Source organism: Vulpes vulpes, chromosome 8 (genome assembly GCF_048418805.1).
Source record: "Vulpes vulpes isolate BD-2025 chromosome 8, VulVul3, whole genome shotgun sequence".
Taxonomy (NCBI): domain Eukaryota; kingdom Metazoa; phylum Chordata; class Mammalia; order Carnivora; family Canidae; genus Vulpes; species Vulpes vulpes.
In genome coordinates, this window is record NC_132787.1 from 71642626 (window position 1) to 71665940 (window position 23315).

Consider the following 23315-nt stretch of genomic DNA (forward strand, 5'->3'; position numbering starts at 1 on the left):
CCTTCCCCTTCCTTGATATGTCTGATTTTCTTCCTACTGTCATTTACATAAGTGTGCCTCAGTAAAACGATATGGACATTGTAACAGCATTGAAGTTAAGCAGTAAATCAGACATCTCTGCAGTATTTCATGAGAAGGAGCACCTTTTGTTAAGCAGTAGAGATGGAGTTTTGGTGGTCCAGCATCTGTCAGGAGTTCCCATTAAGAGCAAGGGCTTCAGTGTCAGCCAGACCATATACAACCAATGTTCTGCCTCTTTCTTGCTGCACACCCCTTGAGCCCCTTGTGTAACTACTAAGTCTTAGTAGAAAATAGGGTTTAGAAATATCTATATCTACCCCTTTGGATTGTTGTGGAGTTTCAATAAGATACTGTGTATGAAGGGCTTGGAATATGATCTGACACATATGAGGTACTCAGAAAAGAGTGGCTGCCATCATCATCATCATCATCATCATCATCAGGCAATTTACATGACTTGAAATTTTCAACATTTTAATCAAAATGAAAACATTTTGATATATACCATTAAGATTTTTTAATGTTCTTCAGAAGATTTTCACCTGGTAAATAAATGCATGCTTTGTAAAATAACTTGATAAATATTTTGAAACCTGTCAACTTGAGTCAGGATTCCTTTAAAAAAAAAAAAAGATTGATTGATTGATTGATTCGTGAGAGACAGAGAGAGAGAGAGAGAGAATGGCAGAGACACAGGCGGAAGGAGAAGCAGGATCCATGCAGGGAGCCTGACGTGGGACTCGATCCCAGGTCTCCAGGATCACGCCCTAGGCCAAAGGCAGCACTAAACCGCTGAGCCACCGGGGCTGCCCCCGAGTTAGGATTCCTAACTCACCTTCAAAAAATAGTTATTCCTAAGTGCCTCCTCTACTAGGTACTCCCCTGTGATACTAGTCAAAAGTTCCTTACCCCTGGTTCAGATCCAGCAAACAAAGCTGTCTCTAGAGCACTGACAAGTTCTTAGTTCTACTCACCCATCTTGAGGAAACAAGTTCCTAGAGCTACTGTAATCTCCAGGAATTCCTATCTGAACTTACCCTTCATTCATTCAAAATGCTACCAAGTTGCCAAGCTCAGGGGATGAAAATAATATGGTGTGATTCCTCAGTGACCCTACAATCCAGTGAGATGCCAACTGCTATGGTTAGGGGACATGGATCCAAACCCACCATGATGAATGTCATAGTCATTTCCTAGAGTTCTATTACCTGAAGATTTCTGTCTGTTCACAATGTTAAGTATTACAAACTGATTTACCAATTCTGTAGATGTAAAATTCTAATACATGAGTAAGAGATGCCAAGAAACTTATAGTTTATAAGACTCGTTATAACAGATACTTTTGTTGTCATCTAGGCTCGTGACCGGGTAAAGAACGGTCTCACCAAGCTATTAGAAACAAATGTACTAGTAGATAAAATGAAATTAGACCTTTCAGCTTTAGAACCTGTCCTTCTTCAAAAATCACAAGATGCTGAAGCCCTAATGGACAAATTGGCAGTGGATCAAGAAAATGCTGATCAGGTATGCTGTATTCCCTATCATGGGTGAGAAGGCTTTGATCACCAACTGATCACTTATATATCATGACATGGGATTGGGTTTATTTTATACATCATTAAAACAATTAAGTGATAGATAATTTTAGCAATGCTTTTAAGTTGTAAACAAGCTAACTTCAATAAATCAGCCTGGTTCTCTCCCTGAGAATGAGTGAACCCAATGAGTGGGGCAGAGAGTGATGAGAAAAGTACCCCCCAAAAATATAAAGCAGTAGCTCTTCATCTCCAAAGGAGGAAAGCTTTGTTCTAAGAGCTTTGGCTCAGTTATCCCTTCAGCCTACATGAGATGGACAAAGGAGAGCCTAAAATGCACTGTAGTTGATCCTCTTTCATTATTGGTGTAATCCAGAGGGGCAAATATGACATATTATTATTGGCTTTGTTTTTAAACATTGAAATTCAAATACTGAGACCACCTAAGCAGTCATGTTTCAATGGTTAGGTCCGTAGCATTGTGCAAGAAGATGAAGCGACAGCCAAAGTGAAAGCTGAAGAAACCCAAGCAATCGCCGATGATGCTCAAAGAGACCTTGAAGAAGCTCTCCCTGCCCTTGATGCTGCTAATAAAGCCCTGGATTCCTTAGATAAAGCAGACATTTCAGAAATCAGGGTTTTTACAAAGCCCCCAGATATGGTCATGACTGTTATGGAAGCCATTTCTATTCTCTTGAATGCCAAGTGAGTACATCCATAATCATGTGTTACCGAACTGCATGGTGGAATTTCTTTGATGTTTTTCTACATTTTTGTTTATATGTCCTCATTCTCTCCTCCGCCTTCTCACTGGTTTGGTCATTCAACAGATTGATCCAACAAGCATTTTTTTGCACATCTGTGTTGTGCTAGATGATGGGAGATACGAAGCTCTTCTCTATAAGGCACATGTAGTATAGTGGGGAGACAGACATGAAAAATAATAATTTCAAGATATGCGAAATTCACATGGCACTTGGAAGTTCCAAAAATGGAGTCTGCTCGTAGAGAGGTGTGAGCCGGTTTTGGGGAGATGATGTTCTCAGGTAGAGAGTGAGGCTGTGGGGAGAGCTCAGGGACCTTTGATGCTCATGGAATGGGATGGGGTTGGGTAGAGGGACAGTGATTATAGCATGCAAGGTCTTGTGTTTCATCCTGGGGTATGAGTTTTTAAACCTTCTTTAGTAATACCCTTTTTTTTTAATTAAAATTATAAGAAATCTTTCCCTGTAAAACTGATTGAGCAAGGGTAAAGGGCCCAAAGGACCCCCACTCAGCTTCCTGCTCCTTGGTAGAGCCTGGGACTTCTGAAGCAAAGCACAGACAAAAAGCCCCAGCCAGAGAGTGCTGAGAACCATTGAATATTTTTGACATAATCAGATTCTCATGTAGGAAAGACCAATCTGGCAAAAGTTCACAAGGTCCGAGGTTGACTGAGAGACACAAAACCGGTAAGAACATGATTGTAGTGTCCTGGCAAGAAATTTTAAAGACGTAAACTAAGGCAGGTGGGGTAAAAACCGTGAGGCTGGGGCATTGTACAAATAAAACTATTATTTCTGTGATGTCTTACATTTCTAAAACTATAATTTTATCATTCCTTTCTCTACCAAAACTGGGTTGTATGAAACATTAGTCATCCAGGAATGTCTACCCAGGAATTATGGTATACTTAATTACCATATACTGGGATTATAGTATCGGGATTAAAACTACCCACTGACTGGGATAATATCTTAATATTCTCAAAAGAACATATTTCTTTTGTTCTTAAATTACTTTATTACAGTGCTATTAACTTCTCATGTCTGTCTTTTAGGCCTGACTGGCCAACAGCCAAGCAACTTCTTGGTGACTCTAACTTCCTAAGAAGACTTTTAGAATATGATAAGGAAAACATAAAGCCCCAGATATTGGCAAGACTTCAAAAGTATATTAACAATCCTGATTTTGTGCCTGAAAAAGTAGAGAAAGTGTCCAGAGCATGTAAATCTATGTGCATGTGGGTAAGAGCGATGGATTTATACTCTAGGGTAGTCAAAGAAGTCGAACCAAAGAGGCAAAAACTCCGTGCTGCACAGGTACATTATTTGTATCACAATATTTTATGCAATTAAAAGCCGTGATCATTAATCATTCAAGCTCCTGTGACTTTGTGCAACGTAGATAGTAACAATGCTCTTGAAAATTAGTTTTTGTTGTAGAAAAATAGCTGGCAAAGATTCTTTTTTCAGAAATGACCTCTAAAATCAGCCCTTTCCCAGCATGAAAGGAAAATGAGTCCTTAGTATATTCACATCATCAGGCCAATGGTATTTTTGAGGTGTCCTTTTAACTCTAGCATCTGATGCTCTGGGTTGCATTGCTAATAGTCCCACACTCCGTGGTGTCATCTGAGGTTCTAAAACCAGCTTAAGCCACAATCGGATGTGAGATCCCAAGCAGAACAAAGAATGTTCATTGTGTGGAGCCAGTTACTGAAAGAACTGTGACTCTAGAGCAAGCGTGGCAACTTTTTCAGTGAAGACCCAGAGTAAATATTTTAAGTTTTGCTGACTATATGGTCTCCATTGCAATTCCTGAACTCTGCTGTTGCAGCATAGAACCATCCATCACTAATACACACATGAGTAAGCATGGCTAGGTTCCAATGTCACTTTATTTATGCACACAAGAATGTAACTTTTTACAATTCTCATGTGTGATGAAATATTCTTATTCTATTTTTCCCCAACTATTTTTTAAAGATTTTATTTATTTATTAATGAGAGAAACAGAGAGAGAGAGAGAGGCAGAGACACAGACAGAGGGAGTAGCAGGCTCCATGTACGGAGCTGGACGTGGGACTCGATCCCAGTGCCCTGGGCTGAAGGCGGCGCTAAACCACTAAGCAGCCTTTTCCCCAATTATTTAAAAACATAAAACCAATCTTAGTTTGCTCACTGTACAAAAAGAGGCAGCAGGCTAAATTTGGTTTGCAGACCCCTGCTCTAGAGAACTATTTACAAAAGACTAGTTTTCCCAGTTGCATGAATCTTTCATTTATTTCATCATTTAATCTATTGTAGTAACCCCAAATGCTTTAGGATTAATTAAATTAATTAATTAATCCTACGTGCTTTAGGATTAATGTGGAATGGTACATTGCACTGTTCCTCCATTCCTTCTATGATTTATTTTATTAGGCTTTCTTTCTTGTTTTGTTTTGTTCTGTTGTGGTTCTGCTCTTATATTTTACTTTACTTTCTTTTTAATATTTTATTTATTTATTTGACAGAGAGAGAGAGAGCGCGCGCACAGCAAGGGGAATAGCAGAGGGAGAGGGAGAAGCAAGCTGTCCACAGAGCAGGGAGCCCAATGCCTGGCTTGATCCCAGAACCTTGGGAATCATAACCTAAGCTGAAGGCAGAAGCTTAACCCAGGCACCCCTACATTTGTTTTAACTTTGTATACCATATCAAGATCTTTGAGACAAGAAAAAGAGAACATAAATTGTATTTTTTTAAATGTGTTATTAAGTGGGCAAATTTGACCTTCTTTGGGGACCTTGGATTTTCATTTTAAATATTTACTTAATTTTATTAGGCTGAACTTGATATTACTATGGCTACACTGAGAGAAAAGCAAGCATTACTAAAGCAAGTAGAAGATCAAATACAGGCCTTACAAGATGAATATGACAAAAGTGTAAATGAGAAAGAAAGTCTGGGTAAGTAACTCATAAAATGTATGGTGGTCAGGAGTTGCCTGATTTTTTTAATTTAAATTCAATTAGCCAACATATAGTACATTATCAGTTTCAGATGTACAGTTCAATAATTCATCACTTGTATATAACACCCAGTGCTCATCACATCCAGTTACCCCATCTCCCCTCCAGCAACCCTCAGTTTGATTCCTAGAGTTAAAAGTCTCTCATGGTGGGCACCTGAGTGGCTCATTTGGTTAAGCATCTGCCTTTGGCTCAGGTCATGATCCCAGGGTCCTGGGATTGAGTGCCACATAGGGGCTCCCTGCTCAGTGGGGAGCCTGCTTCTCCCTTTCTCTCTCCCCCTCATTGTTTGTTCTGCTCTCTCTCTCTCTCTCTCTCTCAAATAAATAAATAAATAAATAAATAAATAAATAAATAATCTTTTTAAAAAGTCTCTCTTGGTTTTGCTCCCTCTCTGATGACTCCTATTTGGTTTTCCCGCCCTTCTCCTATGATCCTCTGTGGTATTTCTTATATTCCACATATGAGTGATACCATATGATAATTATCTTTCTCTGATTGACTCATTTTGCTCAGCATAATACCCTCCAGTTTTATCCACATTGATGTAAATGGTAAGCATCCTTTCCGATGGCTGAGTGATAGTCCATTGTATATATATACCACAAGGAGTTGCCTGATTTCTAAAAGTAGAGTCTTCAGGCCATCAGATCTCTGCTTCCATCCAACATGTAGCACATATTTCCATGAGTGTACTGCACTAGCCTTCTAGTGTAATATTAGAACTGCATATATGGCATACGTTCAACTCCTGTATGGGAAGCTTGAAAGAACTATGGCTCCAGAGCAAGAGTGGCAAACTTTTGGGACATGGCCAACATGTTAGGATATGTTCCGTTATAACACAATGCAGCATATGAATTTGATCCACAAAATAAATGCTACACAGACACAGAGAAAGCTATCTTCAGCCAGAGTAATAGATTATCAAAAAGGAGCTGTTTGCATGGAAGAGGCAAACTTGGACTTGGTTCTGGAATGGGAAATAATGCTGAATTGCCGTGAGGTTTCATAGAGATATACTGACACCATTAGCTAAATAATGCCGCTATTAAAAAAAAAAAAAAAAGAAGGTGAAGAAATTTCCTATGTTTTAGGAAAATACGAATAACATAACTTGATTTTCTTAAAATCTTCTAGCAAAAACTATGGCCCTGACCAAAGCACGTCTGATACGTGCTGGAAAGCTGACAGCTGCATTAGGAGATGAGCAAGTTCGATGGGAAGAAAGCATCCAGAAATTCAATGAGGAAATATCAAATATCATTGGGAATGTGTTTATAGCAGCAGCTTGTGTCGCATATTATGGGGCCTTCACAGCCCAGTATAGGCAATCGGTGAGTAAACTCACTTTCTGTGAGAAGTGATGAGAAGCAACTGAAACTGGCAGAGGCAGGGCAGGGGAGATCATTTTTCTGAGTTTACAGGGAGGCTCTCCACAGTGAAAGTTCTTCATGATGGAAACTTACTTATACACCCTACAGCCCTCCACCTCCCCCCATCAGCCAGCAATTGTCTACCCCAGGATTTCCTTAACACCCTCCTTCTTTCCCTTTCCTACCTTAGAAAGTTAGATACCATTTCCTTATATAACTCAAGAACCTGGGGAAGAAAATGGGACAGGGAGTCCCCTCCCCTTATGATCAGAAACAGCATCTAAAGTTAGCCAGGATGGGGGAACCTGTGTGGATCAGTCAGTTAAGTGGCTGACTCTTGATTTTGGCTCAGGTCCTGATATCAGGGTCATGAGATGGAGCCCCACATCTGGCTCCACATTCAGTGTGGACTCTGCTTGAGATTCTCTCCCTCTGTCCCTCCTCCATCCCCTTATCTCCCCATCCCCAACCTCCCCCCCCCCCCCACCGCCCCGATCTATCTCTAAAATAAATAAATAAATATTTAGAGTCAACCAGAATGAAGTGTTCTGATTTGGCAAGACTGCTACAAAGGGCTAGGCAATGGAAAGGAGCAGGACACTAAATTATTTGGAGAGATTTTCAAGCCATTTTTATGAAATGCCTTCCTAAAAAGGTTTCTTCTTTGCCCTTGAGTTATAAAATCTAGTTAGTAAAGGACTCAGAGATTCAATAGGAGCTCAGGGGTCATCTGGTGCCATGTGGACAGTACCAATGATGCTTTTGGACTATACCACTAACTGAAGGAGGTAACATGCTAACATCCTCTGCCTCACCTACTAATTGCTAGTGGCACCCATAGTCATTGTGATAACCCCAAACATCTCCACATGCTTCCAGATACTCCCAAGGGGGACAATACAGCCCTGGTTGAGACTACTTTGACAACCTTTGTCATTTATACATGAGAAAACTGAGGTTCAGACAAGGGGAATAACATTCCCAAAGCCACAGCTAGTTTGTGATATGGTTCTAGGCCCCAGATCTCCCAACTGTTAGTTATTCCACTTCCTGTGTCCTATGCCTTAATGCCTAGGGTGCATCAAGAGATAAATAGAACTAACTTTAGCCATAACATTTTGTGTATCCTCATTTACCAAGTGTTCTGACTCTATACAAGTAAACTTTCCTCCTCCCACAGCTTATAGAGTATTGGATCCAGGACTGTCTGTCTCTGGAGATCCCAATCAATCCTTCCTTTAGTCTCATTAACATTCTTGGTGATCCCTACGAAATACGGCAGTGGAACACTGATGGGCTGCCCCGTGACATGATATCAACAGAAAATGGCATTTTGGTTACTCAAGGGAGACGGTGGCCTTTGATGATTGATCCCCAGGATCAGGTGCGTAACAAGTGCATCAGATGAAGAGCAGCCTCCTAGCTCTGCTTAATGTTATGCTGTCTGTTCCGAATTCTAAAAGTGGATTTGAACACACTTGTAAGATGTTGGGGATTTAGACCTAGAAGGGAGCTTAGAAGCCTTCTAGTCCCAAGGGTACTCCAGTGGTTCAGTCAGTTAACTATCTAGCTCTTAGTTTTGGCTCAGGTCATGATCTTGAGGTCTTGAGATCAAGCCCTTCATTGGGCTCTGCACTCAGCGAGGAGTCTGCTAGAGATGCTCTTCCATCTACCCCTCCTTCACTCACATACACTCTCTCTCTCTCTCAAATAAATAAACCTTTAAAAAAAAAAGTATTCTAGTCCAAGTTGCTCATTTTTGTGGAGGCAGACGGTGAAAGGGAAGAGTCCAACTGTTCTGCATACTTAATTTTGATTAGTTTTGTTTATGGGCTTGACCCTTAGTTTTCTGTTTGCTATGGGAACAGAAATTCAATCCTATATAGTTCTTGTTCCTAAAAGGTCTGAAGAGTCATAATGAAGTCAGGGTAGGATGGATTTTAGGGCAAGTCTGCCTAGAATTTACAGAATCTCATTGTCTGACTCTTAAGTCCATGGATCATATTCTTCTAAGTAAGATTTAGAAAAGGGAGCTACTATCAGAGCAAGAAAGACAGCTTGAATAGATTAAGGATGGGCTTTTTCCCTAGATGTGTCTGTTCTTAATTTGTTCCAAATTTGAATAAACTGAAGAATGCCAAGCACTGGAGTTTAAAAGGTGTTTTTATTTACAGAGGGGGTGATGGTGGTGGTATTTTTATTTTATTTTATCTTTATCATCTTTCAAGCCCATTTCTAAAATGAACAAAATTTCTAAACTTTACTCTAAAAACTTTCACTTTCTAGTCATTTATAAAACTCTGTCCAGTGTTCTGCTCTGTGTTTTATCAAACAGGCAAATCGTTGGATAAGAAACAAGGAAAGCAAAAATGGTTTAAAGATCATTAAGCTTACGGATAATAATTTCTTACGTACACTTGAAAATTCAATCCGACTTGGCTTACCTGTCTTACTGGAAGAGGTTTGCTTTTCACTTTTCTTTTCTCCTGTTAGTCCCCAACGTTCAGACCATATCTGGGATCCTATACAGGCCACACCTGCATCGTGTTAGAGTCACCCATCACCTCCATTTTCAAACTGTTCACACCAATTGCTTTGCTCCTTAAACAGTGCACTATCACACAGGGAGCAGTCTGTTGACTGAATGATTTTTCTGATTCCAGACATTGTTTTGGTGTTAGTGGGATGGGCTCTGGCTTCTGACAATGCTGATTCTCAGGCCTCTTTGTGGCTCTTGATGGTTAGCTGCCATGAAAGTGCAGAGCAGTAGGGCCATCAGGCCAGCAGGGACTGTCTACACACACTGATGATGGGAAGCCAGCAAAACATCCCAGGGGGCATAAATATTATTTTCTACCCTTCTGGCCTTGACTGACACAGGTAAGGTTCTGTAATGGGTCCCAGGCCCTCACTCAAACCCTAATGTTACAGGGAAGGGCAGAGTCTCCCAAAATCATTAGTACAGTTACATTAGCCCCTAGCAGGATTCTTCAACCCCAGTTTAGTTGGTAACACTGAGGTCTCGGGGGGGAATTTCTCTTCTCATGGCAGGGGCCAAAAGACTTTCTATGATGTTTCTATGATGTTCTGCAAGGCCCCAGACAGCAGGGCCTTGCAGCTGTAGCTAAGTGCTTTTAGGAGCAGGGGGTGGGCCACTGGTCAGCACCCCAGCCAGAACAGGATACTCTGACCAGGCCTGTCCTGCTTTCTGTGACTTGGAGTCATTAGCATTAGGCACCTCACTGCTTTCTCCATTTGCAAGGTGGTATTTTCCAACTTTGTCTCCATCTGTCATGAGTGTGAAATGGAGTTAGTCCACCTCAACCAGCATTGTTCAGTGAAATAGAATGGATTTTAAGAGCACAAAACTGTATCATAATCACTAAGGAAAATTTTATTTTATTATATTTATTTTATATTATTATAAAACTTTTGTTTTATGAAAATAACTTACATTCTAGGGTATCATATCACAGTGTGAACTAGATTTGTTAACTATGGATTACAATTAAATTTTGACAGCTCCTGGGCCATGGACCTCCACTGCATCCATGCTGACATGAAGATGTTTGTCATGGGGTCCAATAGAAGTGTCTGCCCAGGTTCTTACCCACAATCAAATTTGCTTTGAGGGAAAGAAAATAACTGTCATACAGAAATAGGGCCACAAATTTTTTCTATAATGAGTCAGATATTTTTGGGTTTTTTTTTTTTTTTAGGCTGCATACAGTCTCTGTAAAAGTATTATTCAAATGAATATTTTTCTTAGTCTTTGTTTGGTTTTACAGTTTTGTTTTTACAACCCTTTCACAGAGTGAAATCATTTTCAGCTTAAGAGCCATACAAAAACAGGCCACAGAGGGTGGGATTCGACCTGCAGGCTGTAGACCTCCATCCCCTGCCTTAGAGCAGCCATGAACAGATCATTTGTCAGGGTTCTGTTGAAGGGCTACCTATAGAGACCCTCCTTTCTCAGAGTCTTCCTTATGGGGATGATTGGTATGCACAGTTAGTCTTAACAGCTGTATTGCCTTCACATGCTCTTAATTGCTTAGACTACTACCCATAAGATAACCCCTGGAAAATACACAGAGGTAGTGAGTGCGCAGTAAGTAAGTAGATCACGGGAAAATTGTTCATTGAGTAAATTTGGAGGCCTAAGGAATTTAGAGAATTTGATGCTGTCCATTTTAATGGCTTATTTTTTGTATTCTATTTTAACTTTTAAGCTTAAAGAAACCTTGGATCCAGCTCTAGAACCCATTCTCTTGAAGCAGACTTTCATGAGTGGTGGACGGCTGCTCATTCACCTTGGAGACTCAGACATTGATTATGACAAAAACTTTAGGTTCTATATGACAACCAAATTGCCAAATCCCCACTACCTGCCTGAGGTATGAGCTGCTGGTCTGGAATTCCCAGCCTGAATGGACTATACATGTGATGGGTCTCTGACGTTTGGTGGGCCTCCCCCAGGTCCCTCTTCCCCCTCTGCTCTTCCACCCCCCTTCATTCCACTGTCCTCCACTCTTGCTTCTCTTCTGCATCCTGACTCTGATTCTAGTTGCCCTTCTATTTGCCATTCAATTGGACTTGAGTCCCTCCCCACCTGGTCCCTAGGCTCTGGACCGTCCGCTGCCCTGTTGCTCCTTTTCTGCGCTCTTGCCACCTCCCTCTGGCCCCACAGCTGCTTTCAGAACACAGGCCAGCACTCTCTTCTAATCATTCTGTTCTCTCCTTCAGCTCAATGCCATTTGTGCCCTTCTTCTTGTGGCTCATAAATGACCTAGGGCTTCACTTAGAGTCTGTGGGGAGAGGGGAACATGCTGATGTTAACATTTGCAAATGCCCGTGGCAATCAGCCCCAAATAAATAAGTTGCTTGCTTGAAAACTCTGGTGACTGGCACCATCAGAGAGTCAAACATCCAGTGTGTCTGTACTTAGAGTTCTGGAGGATGGGGTATCTTGTTCTCCCTCATACCCTTAGACTGTGAGGGGATCTGTGTGAACCTCACTTCCACATGCCTGTCCCTGAGCCACGATGGGAGAGGGAAGAACCCCTACTCTTGAGCTGCAGAGCCCAAGGCAGTTGCAACAGAAATGAAACCACCTGGGTCTATTTTCTCCCCTCCTGCACAGGGCTCCAAGGGGTCATGCCTCCCGTGTAGCCCCCAGTGCTGCCCCAGCTCCAGGCAGGACCTTCCCAGCCCGGCGGGTCTCCCCTTCTCCAACAGGGCCCACGCGATAGGGGAAAGAACTTCACTAATCAGAACTTACTCCCTTTCTCTCCCCTCGCACACCCCAAGAACTGAAATCCTTCCATAAACCATTCCACATAGTATCATTTCTAGTTATTGATCTTCTCATAGCTACCTGTCTTCTCTGACTGTGCTTAAGTGAGATGGAACTGATACACTCTTGAATAAGATGAGGGATATGCCACTAAAAGCCCAGATCAGGATATTCCTTGTCAGCACACAGCCACTGGCAGAGCTCATGTCCCAAGTTCCACTGTGAGGTTTAGAAAAGTGACTGATGTGCCGATGACTTACAACCTTCTCACTCACTCCACTTCTGAGAGGGAGCATCGCACACCTTACCTAACATTAGCTCTGTGACTCTGGCCAGTTATTCCAGTTCCTGGATCCTCAAGTCAATTAACCAAGAAGTGGAGATAAAGCCTACTTCAAGGATTTGTTGTGAAGATTAAATAAGAATAACATGTAAAATACAGAGTGTTCATTTTTTTTGTTGACACAATATACATATAAAGCTCTATTTATTACCAGTAATTGCTTTTTTTTTAACAAGGACAAACTATGTACAAGTCACTGTAACTAAGTGATTTTATTACCTCATTTGGTCTTCACAAATATCCTATGAGTTATAACTATTATTATCCCAATTTTTAAATATCAGGAACTGAAGCTCAGCATGGGTGAGGTGGTTTGTCCAACATTCACTAAAGGGTGCATCTAGAATAAGACCCCAATTTTTCTAACCCTTTGCTGGCTCACGTTTCCTGAAAGCACCATGTAGGGTTCTATAACTTTGGCTGGTAAGGAACAAGATTGTCACTCATACTGCAGGGGAAGTCATATTAGGATTTTCTAAGACCTAGTACACTTGGTGGGTGGGTATGTTCACAATTAGATCTCAGATACATCCAGCCATGTAATAATGAGCCATGTTCTAAGAAAGAAAGCACTTCTTATTTTACCCATCTGAACTTAAGCATTTTTATGTAAATCTGCTTCTCTTTTAGGTGTGCATTAAAGTTACCATCATCAATTTCACTGTAACCAAATCAGGTCTAGAGGATCAGTTATTAAGGTAAAAAAAGGAGGGGCAGGGGGAGCAAGCACAGTTTTCTAATATTTTGTTTAGAAATTGTGACAAAACATTTTAATGTGTGAAAGCACCACTCACCAGTTCTCAGTCATAAAGATGATAGTAAAGGACCAGGTTCTTCATCTCTTGTCACTTTGGCAGCTGCCAATTTCACTCAGTCTTCTGAGTGGCTCCTTGAGATGCTTTGCTCCATACCTGTGAGAAAAACTCCCAAATACAGCTTTCCTCTTTTACCTGTCTGTCTACATGTGTTTTCTTGGTGTACTTAATTTTACCTATATTTTTCCACCTCAAAAAAATACCCTCTTTAAGTACACTCTGTGATTAATTCTCTCTTCCCAAAAATGAGATTATGAATTGTTGATATTAATTATCAGAATTAGCCAACAGGCATAAGAGACAAAAAATGTATTTATTGAAATAATATCATTTATATTAGTTAAAAACTCATTATATGTGTGTGTGAATATATATGAGTATGTATGTGTATATTCATACACTAATTCTAAAGGAAAAAATAATTTAGACCCACGTTTAAAATAAGTTGTCAAGCCCCTCAAGTCAGGCCAAAATTGGGTCAAGATCACCTAGATGTATTCCCATAATCACTGAGTGTGAGGCATGTTTTCCTTGTTTATTTTAGGTATCTATTCTAACAACTGCTAACTTAACTTCCACTAGGCTTCTTTCCAGACAAAGGATAGACTACATTTTATGGACATGTTTGAAGGACATGGTTGACCAGTTTTCATACCAGTGCACTCCCATGAAGAGTTAACACATAGTTGTGTCACAAGCTGTCAGCACGTTAGACTGCTGGGGACACAGAGAAGTGCCCTGGAAGAGAGAATGTCAAAGCTCAGGTGTAGAGTACAGAATCTCTGGGTTATATTTTATACTCCTCTCTTCTGAAAAAATTATTTAAGCAAATGAACTTAAGATTTCTTATGGTGTTCAGATATTAATTTTTAAAGTTTCTGAAATCAGTATGTACATAATAAATGAACAATAAGGAAGTTCATCCTAGTGGGTAAAGCATGTGCCCTGGAGTCAGCTAAGTCAGGGACAAGGCCAGCTCCACCTCTCAGAACCACTAGACCTCAGGAAGTGTCCCCCTAGGTTCTGTTCCCTCCTCTACAAGCTGGGGTGGTAATCATAGTGCCCACCTCACAGGAGCATTCAAAGAATTAAAAGAGAAATCTGCATAAAATCCTAAGTGGGGCACCTGGCACTGAGTAATGCTTAATAAAGATTAGTTCCTGCAAACATAGGACTGGGAGCAAATTACGAAAGCACAAGTGAAAGGAGATCTAAGTTCACATGTTTAGACAGGGGTGGAGCTGGAGGTAAGCCCCTTTATTAGACCTAGTCAAGACTTGTTTCATGGAGGTGCTAGAATTTCAGAATTGCCCTTAAAAAGAATGTCCAGGCACCATTTTCAGACTGGCACAAGCAAGCATTAGAAACAGAAATTGAAGGATTAGGAAACCCAAGAACTGAGAAGGTTTTCCAAAGAGAAGACGAGCAGAAGCTATGGGGACAGTGATAGGGTGTCAGTTTTGAAATACAAGATAAAGAATCAGAACTAACAAGTTATTCAGTGAAGAGCCACTGTGTAAACCCAGCAAAGAAGGGCCTGATGCACTAGGATTTGGCTAGCACCCTTTGTACTCAGCTAAGTAGCAAAGATAGAAGCAATTTCAGGGCACTGCTAACGCCATAAGTGAAGTCTTCCAACTTCGGTTCCAGTGACGTGGTACGACTCGAAAAACCGGAGCTGGAGGAACAAAGAATCAAGCTCATTGTGAGGATCAACACAGATAAAAACCAGCTGAAAAGTATCGAGGAGAAAATCCTGAGAATGCTCTTTACATCTGAGGGAAATATTCTGGACAATGAAGAACTTATTGACACACTCCAGGACTCAAAGGCAAGGAAGATAGTTTCAGCATTGATAGAAGGGGTGTTGCTTCAGAAGTTACAACTGCAGCTTTGGAGGGTACCACCAAGTATCTTATAGCAAGAATGGTACGGCCACACCTGGGTTGTCAGGGGTAACACAAGAGTGAGCCGAGTTGGCAGGACCTCTCATCCCCCAATGGAAGAGGAGGTAGATAGATTGTGGACAACTGTTCCTCTTGTCTGTAGTTTTTAAATCAAGCAGGGCATGTAAAGAACTGGGACAGGAGCAATTATATTCACATTAATATCACCCCCTTCAGGAAGCCTCCGGGGTATGCCCAGCAGGAATTAATCTCTTTGTCCTTGGAACATCTGAACCAAGTTATCTGACCTCTTTTACAGCCCTTGACGTTGTTTACCTTATGTCACCATTCTCACATCCCATGTCTTAAATCCCATGTTAGGCTGTTCAATTCAGTGTGGAATCTGTGAATAGTTCAGCTTGATACTCCTTCTCCAAGGGCTAACGATGTCCTTGTGTATAACTGGCGCTCAATAAAAATGTCATAATCATAAGATGAAGTTTTACATTAAACCCATAATCTTGTACTAAACCATTTCTCCAATTCAAACTATAATTTTAAAAGTATACTGGGAACATAACCCATAAAATGATTTTCATCCATTCATGAGAAACAGAAAGTGACTCACTAAAAAGAAATCCTTTTGACATGAAGTACAGATGACCATGTTCTTTGTCCTTCAGTGATATCAGAAATGATACTGCTTTATATCCTACAGTCTCTTGAGATCTCAGTATTTAAACAATAATAAGTAATTTTGGGTCTCCCATTTCTTTCCTCTCTTTGCTTCTTTGTACTTCAGTCTCTTTATCCTCTTTCCATTCACTCTTCCTTGGGTTTTAGTTTCTGGAAGTCAGTGGTTAACCCATTTATTATTTTTTTATCAAAGCTTTACACGTGGGGTGCCTGGGTGGCACAGTCGGTTAAGCATCTGACTCTTGGTTTCATCTCAGGTCACAATCTCAGGGTCATGAGATGGAGCCCCATATTGGGCTCCACACTTACTGCCACGTCTGCTTAAGATTCTCTCTGCCTCTCCCTCTCCTTCTGTCCCTCCCGCTTATGCTCTAACTCAATCTTCAAACCTTTACATACAAATTGCTTAAAGAATGACCTATTTGTACAAGGTTTGTGATAGCATTCCCTGCCTTCTCTATGCCTGCCACCACCACCACTACCACCGTGAATTCCTCCATAAAGACAACTACATTCATCTTGTTTTATTTGCAGTTTTACATCTTTTCTCTAAATAATGGACTCATATTGCTAATTGTAGAGTTTTTCTTTTATACATTCACTGTCATCTATACTTTTACCACACACATACATATATACACACACACGCCCTCTTCCCATCCCCTAGCCTCCTACTGTACTTATATCCTGATTATAGTTAAACATCCAATGTTTACATTACCTAGAAGTATAAAGATTTGGCTGCAACTATTTTAGAGGGCTGATAACAGGAGAAGAACCAGGTGTCAGCATCCAGTGTATATACTTTTACCTAATCTGTTTTCATTATGGTACTTGGCCTTTAACTGTCCTTGGCTTCCTTCCACCAAAAAATCCTCTTTTAATTTCCACAGGAATGAAACCTCTATTTTTCAGTTAGACTGGGGAAGAGACAACCCCCTGACTGGGTGGGGAGATGATTTGGGAGTCGATCAACCAATTCTTATTATAGGTCCTTCCTGCTTCCAGTGGTTGGATGCCTCTAATTCTTAAGCCTTTTGCAGGGGTTGTATTTTACAAATTGAGTGATTTCTTGGTTTTCCCCTTTGCCAGTTTAGGAATCTATTTTCCCAAGTAAGCTAAGTCATTACCACTCTATTCTCTTTCCAGTTCCCAAAGTTTTATGGATATTTCAATCTCTTCTGTTCTTCCTATATTTGTGGGTTTGCACAGTTTTCAAAAATCTCTTTACTATAACTGTATCATGGTTTCAGTAGGGAGTAAAATAGATACATGTGTTCTCACTGCCTTCTTTCTCTATAAGCTAGTTTCTGTGTCTTCAGGGAGTTGCCTTGAAGATAGCCTTTCTATAAGGCAGAGAGAGGACTTGTTCCTGAGCTGCATTTGTGCCACTTCCTGCCTATAGTTTGTACTCCCTTAAACCCTCAGAGCCCTCATTTTAAGTTTTGGCACTTTTTTAATGGTCTCTACACCTAATGTGGAGCTTGAATCCACAAGCCTGAAATCGAGAGTCACATGTTCCTCTGATTAAGCCAGTCAGATGCCCCCCAAAGCCCTCATTTTAAAATATGTATCATATTCCCTAATCACTGCTGAGGCCTCAAGTCGCTTAGGCATAATATCTATAAGTAGTTACTAAGCTCAGGTATAGTCTTCTAATATTCTCAGACATAAAAAAGTAGTCCACTTTGTTTTCTCTTTAGCCCTGGGATTCTTCATTATCAGGGCCATGGGCTCCCCCCAAAATAAAAAATTGTTTGCAGGTGGGTCTCCTTGATCCAACTGCTCCCATATCAACTTCCTTTTTCCTACTCATACGTAAATTCTTTAGTTGAGGCCAGCATTGAGATTGAGGTTTTCCACTCACCTCTCCCCTTTCTTGTCTCCTCAGGCTCCTAAGCTGTCAGTACAAAAAGAATTTGAGCCTTTGATTCCTGAAGGATGAGGCAGACAGTCTAAAACTTAGCCACCAGCCACATGAGGCTACTGAGCACCTGAAATGTGGCTAGCCCTGAATTAAGATATGTTGTTAGTATAAAATACACACCAGATTTCAAAGACTTAATCCAAAAAAAAGTTAAAAATCTCAGTAATTTTAAATAGATTGTATGCTGATATAATCAATATATATTGAGTCCTATTGGCCTAACTAAAATTATTGTTAATTTTTTGTTAATTTTTCTAAAGATTTTATTTATTCATGAGAGACACAGAGAGAGAGGCAGACACAGGCAGAGGGCGAAGCACACCTCACGCAGGAAGCCCAGTGTGGCACTTGATTCTAGGACCCTGGGATCACGCCCTGAGCCAAAGGCAGACACTCAACCGCTGAGCTACCCAGGTGTCCCACTGTTAAAATTAATTTCATTTGTTTCCTTTGCTTTTCATAAATCTAGAAAAAATAGAATTATATATGTGGCTCACATTATGTTTCTGTTGTGCAGCAGGGTCTAGATAGAAAGCCTGCTCAGACCCCCTTTTTAGCTTTCCTTTCAACCGAACCAATATTGAACAGCAGTTCCCATGGTGATTTTTCATGGTCCCTGCCCTAGACCCTTTGACTTTCTAGAGGCAAATCCCCAACCCAGGAATATCCACAGTTGAAAGAAATAAGGGTTGGGAGAGGAGGACAGATAGGCAGCAAATATAGAGAGACTAAAGGGGCCAGAGAAATGATCCTTAGAAAGCCCATTGGCCAGAAGGCTCCCCAGAGCCACTAACCCAAACAGCAAAGACCGCCAATATCTCCAACAACTTAGGTGTATAACCTTTCACAAGCAAGCCTTCCCAAACAGCTATATGTTGCCTTATCTACACTTGGGAACACTAGGGAAACTAAGAGGAGAATATTGGTCTTCCTCATTATTCCAGAGTAGAATGGGATACCACTTCCTTCCAGGCTCTCTCTACCCTCCTCTTTGGGACATTTTCTTGGATGCCCCTTCTCCCTTCATACCTTCTTCTGCTATGGGTTCCTACATCATTTGAAAACTGCTCATGGGGAAATCAGGGAGCAACTGGGAATACTGTGTTAGTGTTTCCATTTCAGAAGTCACTCAGATTCAAGTCTCAGAGAAGTGCTGCTCCAGTTTTGTCAGGGCTGCTTGTGTGGCCTGTTCCCTTTTGCTATTCCACACTCCAGAAGGAAAGAGGTCAGCTCAGTCAGGGGAAGGTCACAGAGTCCTGAGACTCAGTCATTCCATCTGGGGACCCCCTTACTATTATAATCGCTAATTCACTCTATCCTTATTTCTTTCCTAGACCTAACTGGATCTATTCCCAAAATCCCACCATTTTTTTTTTAAAAAAGGGATCCTTAAGAACTTGTTTTCATATATTTATTCAGATTACTTCTGGTGCCATTAAAATCAGGCTAAAGGAAGCTGAGTCCACTGAAATGATGATAAATATCGCTCGTGAGAAGTATCGTCCAGTAGCCACTCAAGGCTCCGTCATGTACTTTGTCATTGCAAGCCTCTCAGAAGTAGATCCTATGTACCAATATTCATTAAAATATTTTAAACAGGTAAGTGTGTTGTTTTGTCAGTGATCCAACTTCCTTTCCACTGTTAGACTTTTCTGTGCTATATCTCAAGTCTCTGCCAGCACTCACCTTAAGCGAATTGGTTTCTGTATCTTTTTTTCCCCAGAACTTTTTATACAACAGACTATCCAACCCCTTCCTGCACCTCCCAGCCTTTTTTTAGATGAATCATGCATGCGCTGCTCTCCTGCCCTTGGTTACTTCCCACTCCTCACCATATTACTGTGAGACTTTTGGTCTTTGTGGGGTCTCTACTTAATCTCATATTCACCCTTGAATCTCAGAATTCTCATGAGTAGGATACTTTGACCCCTCATCCTCTTTTTGGCAGGATTCCATCTTTCTCAAGAGCAAATGCAATGTCACAAAACTTCAGCAGTGTCAATTTACCCGAAGGTTTCCAGGGGTGATAGAGTTTGCATTACTCATATATCCCCAGTGATGCCCTCCATTCACCACCACAGTTTTTCTCAGTTACCAATGTGTGCCAAGGTTCACCATGTTTTATTTTGGCACCAAATGTCACATCTCCACTGGATTTTTAATTTCTTTGCTTCTTGTCAGGTTGTTAAAGAAAGCTCGATCCTCTTTTCTTCAGTGTGCTAAATAACACCTCCATTACCATTTGTCAACCAAACTTTGGGGAGACTTAACAAGGGCTTTCCCTTAAATTTTGGAGAAAATACTAGTATATTCTTCCCACACCCTAACAATCATCTTGGGGAAGTGCCAGGAAGAGCACATGACCTTCCCCTTCCCTTAGGCCTCTTACCACAAAGTGATTATCAACGCTGGGTTAAGGATATGAAAAAAATTGGTTCTGCTAGCTCTCCTCCTTTTTCCTACGTTCTTCCTCACATCAAGATGATGCCTTTTGAATATTGTCAAGAGTTTGGCAGTGGCTCATTTCTGAAAAAAATGGGAAGAGGGAAGGGAATTCAGAAAATATCACTTATCGATTTGGGGTGAATTCTGGACTTCTTCATAGTATAGTATTCATCTCCTGTGCTGCTATTTACCCACTGAATACAGGACCCTGAAGTGAGTGAGGAGTGAGGGGGCAGGAATGAGGAGCAGGGATTTTTTTTCCCCGCAGAAATGGAATTAAATCAGAGACACTGATAGAGTTCTGTTTCACACAGTTGTTCAATACAACAATTGAAACTTCTCTAAGGACAGATGATCTACAGCAGCGCTTGGAAATACTACTGGAACAAACCCTTCTAACCGCTTATGTCAATGTTTCGAGGGGACTTTTTGAACAGCATAAACTCATCTACAGCTTTATGCTCTGTGTTGAGATCATGCGTCAGCAAGAAAGCTTGACTGATGCTGAATGGAATTTCTTTCTCCGCGGTTCTGCTGGATTAGAAAAGGTACCTGTTTCAAGTTTAAATTGTAAATGTTATTCTAGCTAAGGCCCACAAGCACCTGCCAATGCTCTGCAGGGGCTGAAGGTATAACTGGAGCAGACACTGAGGGCCTAAGCGGCCAGGCTGTCACTTAGCTCCATCTCCAGTAGCTGGGTAATGTTGGTAAATTGAACCTCTTCAGGTAGCACTATCCTCACCTATGCAAGAGGAATGTCCAGAGTAACCAATGAGTTAATAGATGTGAACATGTTTTGAAAAGTTGGCCATCTTACAAATATGAAGAGTTAAAATTCAATAAATATTGTAATTCACAGATTTGGCAACAGTGTTTGGGAAATCACAACTCTCTCTTGCCTGGACACATCCTTTATTATAAAGCCCAGGAACTAATATGACTAAACTGTCGCCTTCTCGAATACTGTGATATGAGTTCTGCTGCAGTTTCCTTGTGTTTATCCTCTTGTTAAAGTTGCTCCAGCCCCTTAAACTGGCATATATCACCTACATACCACAAATCTAATGGCCCACAGAAGTAGCCACAGCACCCTCAACTCTTGCTGCCATTCCATCTTAGCCCCACTCTAAGCTTGGTTCTATCCTGCCAACCTTGAGCCCCTCTAAAGACATGATGTCTGCACCTATTCGCCAGTATTTTTGTCAGCCTGGAAAGCTTTCACCAGCTGCACTTCTGGGCAAAGGTCTTCAGGTAAAATTGATTCAACACCATTTCAGTCTCTCCCTGTCTTAGTACTTCTCCTAGGCAAATGGTTACTTTTAACATGCCATTGGAGCCTGCTCTTTCTCTTAGACAAGGTAAAAGCATACTTTGTGGTTGTCTTTGTGAATCATTACTTATTTTCTTTCTGTCTCCTAATAGGAACGCCCACCTAAGCCTGATGTTCCCTGGTTGCATACTGCCATGTGGTTCGCATGCTGTGACTTAGAAGAAACATTTTCAGTTTTTAAAGGACTTACACAATATATACTGCTACATCCTATTTGTATACGAATAGGTAATATGTCAAAAGGGATCTGCTATAGGGAGTTGTTAACAGGCTCCTGAATCCTAACTTTGTTGTCTCTTTTAACCTCTTCTGCTATATCAATATTTTTCACTAAGAAATTTCTTCATTATTAAGAAATTGTGAACTGCTTGTTTTCCAGTTGAATGCTTGAGTTGAATGCTTAGCCCATGAACTTTCAGTACTTTATATTTATTATTATCTCCATTTTAAGGGGATATACTTAGGTTTAAGAATTGCTTTGTCTTTATCTCATAGGTTTGTTTGTTTTTTTTTTTAACTTTTCATTGAAGGATGACATACATATAGAAAAGTGCACAAATCAAACCTGTATAACTTAGGGCACCTGTGTTGGTCAGTTGGTTAAGCTGATTTCTTGATTTCAGCTCATATCTTGATGTCAGGGTTATGAGTTCCAGCCTTGCATTGGGCTCCACACTGGGCATGGAGCCTACTTAAACTGTACAACTTGATTATCAAAAATTAACTGTACTTACAACCCACTACCCAAACCAAGAACTAGAAGAGTACCAGTCTCCCAGAATCCTCTTATACTCGCTCACAGGAGCCCTTCCCTCTCCCCCAGAGGTAGTCCTCTTAATTATAATATTCAATGTTAATTTTCCCCAAAAGTTTTAATATGTTGCCCTTTCAATTCTAAAAGTACACTTTTTAGTTTGAAAGTATTTAGGATTTGGGGGAACTATCTTATTATTGTTTATAACTTAATTATGTTATGGAAATTATATACATGAATTGCATGACATTGATTCTCTGTAATTTATTTATATTTCAATCTACATAAAATGTTCCATATGTCTTTTCTCAGATTTCATATGTGACCTTTAGCTCAAATGTATTAATTATGTGTTTATTTATTAATGTTTTGTATTGATCTGTCAGTTTCTAAGTGAGGTATCAAGGTATACCACTATGATTGTCAATTTCACTTTGAAATTCCAGAATTTTTCCCATCATAACCTTGTGAAACTATGCTGTTCAGTATAAATAGGTTTAGGATTATTATCATCCTAGTAAATTATTCCTTTTTTATTAAATAATATTCCTCTAGGCATCCCTGCTGGCTCAGTGGGTTAAGTATCCAACTCTTAGTTTTGGCTCAGGTTATAATCTCATGGGCAGTGAGATCATGCCCTGCATCCGGCTCCATGCCCAACAGGGAGTCTGCTTAAAGATTTTCTCTCTTCCTCCCCCTCTGCCCTTCATCTCCCCCAAATAAATAATCTTTTTAAAAAAATAATATTCCTTGTTACTCTAAATAGTTCTTTGCCTTGAAATATATTTTTGAATGTTAATATAATTACAGCACAATTCTCTTTGTTAGTGTTCCCCCTCTAATTTCTATACTCTGTATTTTTTTACTCGTTTGAGTCATTGTGATGTTTTGGGTGTATCTTTAGTGGAATTTTGTTGAACAGTATGAGAGTCTCTTTCTCTTTTAACATGAAAGTTTTAATTCAAAGATATTTATTGCAGTTATTGATCTATTTTCAGGGACTCTCAACTGGGGAAGATTTTGTCTCCCAGGGGACAGACATTTGGCAATGTCTAGAGACATTTTGGTTTGGGGTAGTGCTACTGGCATCTCATAGGTAGAAACCAAGGGTGTGGCTAAACA

At 40.5% G+C, this 23315-nt stretch overlaps 1 protein-coding gene across 1 annotated transcript in view; it reads left to right on the top strand.

Annotated features, from left to right (window-relative positions):
- DNAH6 (dynein axonemal heavy chain 6) overlaps nucleotides 1-23315 on the top strand; it is a 233817-nt gene that overhangs the window by 157573 nt on the left and 52929 nt on the right. Inside the window, exons 50-62 of the mRNA XM_025994437.2 lie at nucleotides 1378-1545; nucleotides 2026-2261; nucleotides 3376-3637; nucleotides 5142-5265; nucleotides 6469-6665; nucleotides 7885-8088; nucleotides 9040-9165; nucleotides 10934-11098; nucleotides 12971-13038; nucleotides 14806-14986; nucleotides 19084-19263; nucleotides 20424-20657; nucleotides 21532-21667. Of these exons, the coding sequence (XP_025850222.2) occupies nucleotides 1378-1545; nucleotides 2026-2261; nucleotides 3376-3637; nucleotides 5142-5265; nucleotides 6469-6665; nucleotides 7885-8088; nucleotides 9040-9165; nucleotides 10934-11098; nucleotides 12971-13038; nucleotides 14806-14986; nucleotides 19084-19263; nucleotides 20424-20657; nucleotides 21532-21667 (2281 nt within the window). The remainder of the gene's footprint in view (nucleotides 1-1377; nucleotides 1546-2025; nucleotides 2262-3375; nucleotides 3638-5141; nucleotides 5266-6468; nucleotides 6666-7884; nucleotides 8089-9039; nucleotides 9166-10933; nucleotides 11099-12970; nucleotides 13039-14805; nucleotides 14987-19083; nucleotides 19264-20423; nucleotides 20658-21531; nucleotides 21668-23315) is intronic.